Raw genomic sequence first — 6503 nt, forward strand, 5'->3', positions numbered from 1 at the left:
ATTCCCCAGAGTTGGATCTGGAATCGTATAATCCTCTATGGGAAATACCACTGTTATAGACTGAAAAGGAGATTTAGATGTAAATAATGAAACTTGCTGATCGCTAAAACCTGTCCTGCCTGAAATAGAAGAAATAGAATGTAATCCGATCGGGTTTCTGTGTTTCTCACAGCGAGTGATGGCAGAGTACATTAGACCTCTGCATAGCCCACAAAGCCCATAGCCCAACCCAACCCAACCCACAAATGGGCTGGGCTTTGGGCCCTGCCTTCGGGCCCATTGGTGGGCTATGGGCCCAAGGTGAAAGCCCACCAGGGTTATTTCGGCCCATAATGGGCCCCAAACAATGCAAACATTCCAATTTATCGCAGCTGCATAAGTAATGCATATTTCCCTGGTTATTTTAGGTATTCAAATTACCATTTAAGCTGTACATGAACCATCTTATAAGCTTATAAATTAAGTTATGGGACTGATTGATAAGATATCAAGTAAGATGCTAGGTGATTGAATAGTATATTTACATCCTGATCATGATATACATACTAATAACGCTCATACATATCATCCTCAACTCGCAACCTCTTCCTCCCTGATGTACGCTGCTGAGTATGAATACTCGGTAATTGCGGTGCAGCAGTAGCAGCAGCATCATCATCATCTCCGTCAAGACTGTCGCTATCAACATCTATCAAATCCCTAGATATATCATCCTGCTCTTCAGTATCACTAATCTCATCAATATCGACATCATCTGGCGTCTCATCCTTCTCTTCTACTAATACATCGGTCTTATTAGTAGTAAAAAATTTTCTAAATTCCTCCGATTCATGTACCTCAAGGTCAAACCTTGATGCACAGAGATAGAGCATCAGCTCTTCGATGGTATGCGGCTTTAAGGAGCCGCGGCGATAATGACAGACGTCGCGTGTAGTATTAAACAGACGCTCTACTCCAGCACCTGTTGCTAGGATTGCGAGAACATCCCTTGCAAGTGTAGCGACGGCCGGAAAACGGGATTCATTCTCTCTCCAGAATGCGAGTGGCTCGGAATCAGTTACATCTATATTAAAATTAGTATCTAGTAAATCATTTGATCAGAAGGATTGGGATTAAACATACTACCGTCAAGATACTACGTTATTTCATCAACAACTGGCTTTGACTTGGTGTTGGATTTCTAGCTTCGAACAAGATTATAAAGAACTGATCTTATTGTCGATGTAGAAGACTCTTATAGACCCTAAGTACTAGCAAGACGTTGCTAGATCGGAACAAGTGCATCTTAGAATGCTACTCGATACTAATCCCGTAGTTCTTTTGAGTCGGACCAGTCATCAGAAAGAAAGAATTGAAATCTACTATCTGGCGATAGCATTATGCAAACTGCATAGATATGCCCTCGCATTTAATCAGTCTCTTTGTAGTAATCGCGTAGCTTTGACCAACTAGTATCGAGAGAGGTAAGCATCTGCTGTTTCTATACAACACGCTTTCGTTCCAATTGTCTCTTTGATCGTTCAATATGCTCGAATAGCAGATTATAGATCTAAAAGACAAGATATGATGTTACATCTCGTGTCTTTAAGAGGGCAAGTGTATAATCAAAGAATGGCTTTATAATACAAAGAAGATAGTCAATCTAGCGCCATTAATTATCATTAAGGGCGAAGTCTTTCTCGTTAAACTAATCACAAAACTGTATGATAAAGATACGGAGTCTCTTAGCTCGCCGGAGTATAAGGAATGTTGAATTCCACCGAGTCTTCACATCCTAGACAAGCATAAGCCCTTGCCCTTCAGGTTGAAGTGCAATGAATGAATCCCGGCGCTAAGGACTAGCGCGGATGTAAACAGCAAGTGCTCGTATTCTTTTCAAAGTATGCGAGATATCCCTTTCTTTTGTATTCGCTCTCACGAGGGTACCTTGTTGCTCAGTCCATTTGGTCTCCGTAGTCTCATTCTAAGGGACTGCTTTTAGACGGTCAAGTAGCTAGTTCAAGCTCAATTAGATCACATATGTAAGACAGGGGATGCGGATAATGTTGGTGTTCTTGGTATTAATTGAAGATTGTTGTAGCAAAGATTGCTATAGGGCATCAACCAGAGCCTTATTATTCGACGCATTATCGGTGGTCAATCCAAAGATCCGGTCCCGAATTTCATGCTCAGTGACCGTTTCTAGGAGGATAGCACTTAGGTTCACACCGGAATGTGTTCTATAGAGGGGTTTGAAACCAAGTAGCACCTCACAATAGACCTAGTCAGCATCGATAAAATAGCCAGTGATAGCCATAAATGCCTGCCCAAATGGAGAAGTCCAACAATCTAATACAACTAAGATCCTCGCGTGCTTTAGTAGTAGCCCAAGTATATTCTGTTGCCGTTCTTTAACACTAAGAGACAGCCGACGTTGAACTATAGTAGCGCAGGGTATGGTCAATGGGCCTAGGGCTAACTGTGATTGTGCAATTAAGCGACGGAAGGATAGGCTTTCGACAAGTCGGAACGGGAGTCGGTTTATAGTAATAAACTGCAGGAGTTGATCGTTCCAGGCCTCTTACGAGAAAGGTGCTTCGGCTGTATAACCCTAATTAACCCTTGTTAGTAAGTAATATTAAAGGATAGGCATTTACATACTAATTGAACAAATCCCCTTATTATACCCTTTTGCTTCTACATCATTATAGCATTTCGGCACCCTTTAGTTTCTAGATGACGAGTGATAGTCGTTGTGCCATAACGGCTAACCTTTCTACTAGCACCATTGGTATTGGCACTAGTTTCTTGCTTAATGCCATATAGATGCTCAAGGATAAGACCGCAACGCTTATATATCACCTTTAGGCTCCCCGAAACCGAATGCGCTACTTGTTCAAACTATTTCTAGGTCTCCGAAGCGGAACCATGCTAGGAGTCCCATAGAAGCGTCTTGTTGTTGGATCTATAGTCGGTCTGTAACCACCAATCGACCCAATTACTATAATTCATCGCGTCGAAGAGAAAGAAATCCCGTCTTTTACCAGGACCGACTCGTTGAAAGCACTCAAAGTCTGCTTCTAGAGCGATTGACGAAGGAACAGATAGCTAAAGAAACGATGAACCACCGTAGTTACTAAATGCCTACTAGGAAGCAGTGAATGATATAGTATCGAGGTCAGGTTCGAATGGGTCGAACTGAGATGATCCAATCTCGGTTTGCTAGCTTTGCGATATGATCAGTTGACGATTTAATAATAAATTCAAGATTGTGTAGTATGAAATGTATAGTAGGAAGGGTATAGGGTTTCAGGGGGATAGGTTCAAGGTCATACATTACAAAAGGCCACCTTCTTAATAATAGGAAACAGCAAATTGATGCAACAAACAGAGAATTCATCACAGTGCTGGTCTGAATTAAAACAGATGATTATAATACTCGTATATTATTAGCTACATCATACATATTAAGTGGGTTCAGCCCATCCAAAGCCCATAGATAGCCCATTCCCAGCCCATTTCCCGGTCTATTTATCAATATTATCATTCAAAATATTTCACCCAATAGCTCATAATATATTTTGAAACCTCCATTACATCGAGATTAGATGTAATATCACTTATCTATAGAAGCAGAAATAAAGAAGGAGAGATGGGCTATCTGTTGGTATAAAATTCAATCATGTAAGCCTATAAAATATGAATTTGTTACTTGAATTTATACTTCAACAGAAAGATGCACCTGTTTCAGTCTATATAAAATATATATATCTTCATGTTGATACTCAGTAATCTTCCCAGGCGCTATAATAGTATAAATTCCTAGTCAAATTGAAGCTTTTTTGTGTAATTTGTATGAAATCTGGCATCATGATGTCGAATTTAGTATAATATCCACTCAATTCCTACTTGTTATAGTGATAATATAATAATACTAAATATACAGGCTGGAACAGGTGTAAAATACAGTCATTAATCAGCTACATTATACATGCCAAGACTGTATTTGTGCATAGATATGGGCTTTGATGGGGGCCCACAGCCCAACCATCGATGGGCTGTGGGTTGGGTTGGGCTCTGAAGATTGAGCCCATAGCCCACTGCGGGTTGGGCTATGGGCTGGGGGTCTAGGCCCATTTGTGGGCTATGCAGAGGTCTAGAGTACATGCAGCGATCGAAGAAGTGAAAATAAAAAAGCGTGAAACTGACTTTGATCTAAATATATCACTCGTGCTGAAATGGTAAGCAACCTTTGCCTAGTTTCCCTCTCTGCTCCTTTACAATTGTCGTAGTTTCTTGGGAAGCAGATCAAGTCGCTAAGATTCTTTAACACAAATGATGAAACTGCGGTCACTGCGATCCTTCGATTCCCCCAGAAACATCTCAGCGTGTGTCACCTGCACTTTCATATTTGTTTCTTATTTACGAAATCTAGCAAGTTGATGAACAAAACTAGGTCTTTTTAAGGAACAATATATTTCATCTATGGAACCTAGACTTTGTAAGGAGGTGGGGAAATGCCCTCCTTCAGCGCTTTCAGCCGCAAAGCCAATAACTTGGAGCCATACCGGGTCATTGGAAGGAAACCAACCATGATCCACATGTTCGGCACTCCCGTCTCCCGGTAGGCCGTCTTGTACTCGCCTTCCTCATCAATACCCCAAATAGGTCCGCATTGGCTGGCAATCTTCTCCCCCAAAGTGGCTCGAATGGAGTCGATGGTGTTCGAAAATCCGGTGGCAAAGACGACTAGGTCAAACTCCTCCTCACGACCGCCGTTCAAGATTATCTTATCTTCGGTGAACTTCTCAATGAAGCCTGGCTCTACCTTGATGTTGCCATTGACAATTTCCTCGCAAGCACCGGCATCGAAGTAGAAACCACCGTTCCGGGTCTGACCTAGTGTGGAGTTGCCAGTATCACGCTGGCCGCGCCATGTTCGCAGGCCTCGAGCGTTAAGAGCTTCGAGCAGGGGCCTGTCGAGATCCTCAAGAACCTTAGCGGTGCGCCTGGCAATTTCCTCGCCAGGTCCAACTGGGGTTGAGAACATGAGACGATCCTGCACTTCGATATCGGGGAGATTGCCATTCTCGTCGGGCGCGTAACCTCCAAGCATGCGTGGAACAGAATGGGTCAAAGACATGACGTAAGTCGGTGACCGTTGGAGGAGGGTCACATCAATTCCCAGGCGGGCGCACTCGTAAGCTGTGTCAAAGCCCGAGGACGAGGTACCGACGACGCAGACCTTCTTTCCGACAAAGTCACGAGCACTCTTGTGGGCGCTGGAGTGACGGATCACGCCCTGGAAGTCAGCCATGCCAGGCACGGCCGGGGTGGAAGGGACGCCACATAGCGACGTGGCTATGATGAGTTGCTTAGGGTGCAGCGTGCGAGTCTCCTTGCCCTCCTTGTTGATTACAACGGTCCACTTACCCTCGGCGTCCTGCTCGGCCTTCACAACCTCCGATTTGGTCCAGACATTGAGCTCCAGAGCTGAAGCATACCACTTCATGTATAGACTCTGCTTCTGAGCCGGGGTATATGTGGGCCAATGCTGAGGATATTTGAAGTATGGCAAGGCATCGGGCCAGTGTGGGAAGTGCAGTGAAAGATATTCGTAACGCTTCTTCCAGATATCTCCAATTTCGTCGCTGTGTTCGATGATCAGGTGTTCCATACCAAGGACCTTCAAGCGCGCTGCCATAGCGAGACCACTAGTAGAAATAATTTAGCACTATATCATAGAGCTCACTTGCATGGGTTCTTACTTTTGACCACCACCGATGATCAGCACCTCGGGGTCAACAGTGTTGATGGCCTCGGATCTCTGACTCTCCCAGCTAGTGATACCGGTCATGTGTCCATCTGGTGCGGCCTGCTCGGGGAACTGCTTGAGGCTCTCGGCAACAGTATGCATGGTGTAAATCCTCCAGCCATCTTGAGTGAGTACTGCATTGATGACGGCCGAAGCAAGGACAATCTCAGTCTCGAAGGATACAACAAATTGCAGCTGAGAGAAGTCAGGGTAGGGGCGAGACACCGAAGGTGCAGGCTCCAGAAAGTTGAAATTTCTAGCCTTGGTTTGAGGCAAAAGGTCGGTAGCGGCTTTTAAGATGGCCTCTCTGAAGTTAAACGTGCGGAAGTCCCAGGAAAATGAGAGTTTGTCACGCCACACGCCTGTATATCCGCGGTCAGCTAAAAAGTTGAGGTTGGGGATCTTGTTTACGGTGGAGCTCACCATAATCGAGGAACAGCCCCGCGAAAGCTTGCGCATCTCCCTCCGACGTGGCTGTAGAGAGACGGACTACAATGTCCTCGGCCTCCTTTTGAGCATCGCAATTGGTGGGGATCTTAACGCCTAAGATGTCGGTAGTGGGGAGACTATGGCTGTACTTGAAGTCGTACATGAAGTCGTCCGCGACAGGCTTTGGGACCTGGTAGTGGTTGAGCACCGCGCCCTCAGACTGGAGGCTAGCCTTAGAGACGGGTTTTGCGCTAGCGGTCTCTTGAATGTATGGTGCCAT

At 44.7% G+C, this 6503-nt stretch overlaps 1 protein-coding gene across 1 annotated transcript; it reads right to left on the reverse strand.

Moving 5' to 3' along the window:
* Nucleotides 1-4471: 4471 nt before the first annotated feature.
* N7471_013567 (flavin-containing monooxygenase) lies at nucleotides 4472-6503 on the reverse strand (the record flags this gene model as incomplete). Its single annotated transcript, XM_057286286.1, has 3 exons — nucleotides 4472-5693; nucleotides 5748-6156; nucleotides 6218-6503. The coding sequence occupies 3 exons, from the start codon at nucleotides 6501-6503 to the stop codon at nucleotides 4472-4474; spliced, it is 1917 nt and encodes a 638-aa protein (XP_057129611.1).

This window comes from Penicillium samsonianum, assembly GCF_028829775.1.
Source record: "Penicillium samsonianum strain IBT 33392 chromosome Unknown utg000009l_segment0_segment0, whole genome shotgun sequence".
NCBI lineage: Eukaryota > Fungi > Ascomycota > Eurotiomycetes > Eurotiales > Aspergillaceae > Penicillium > Penicillium samsonianum.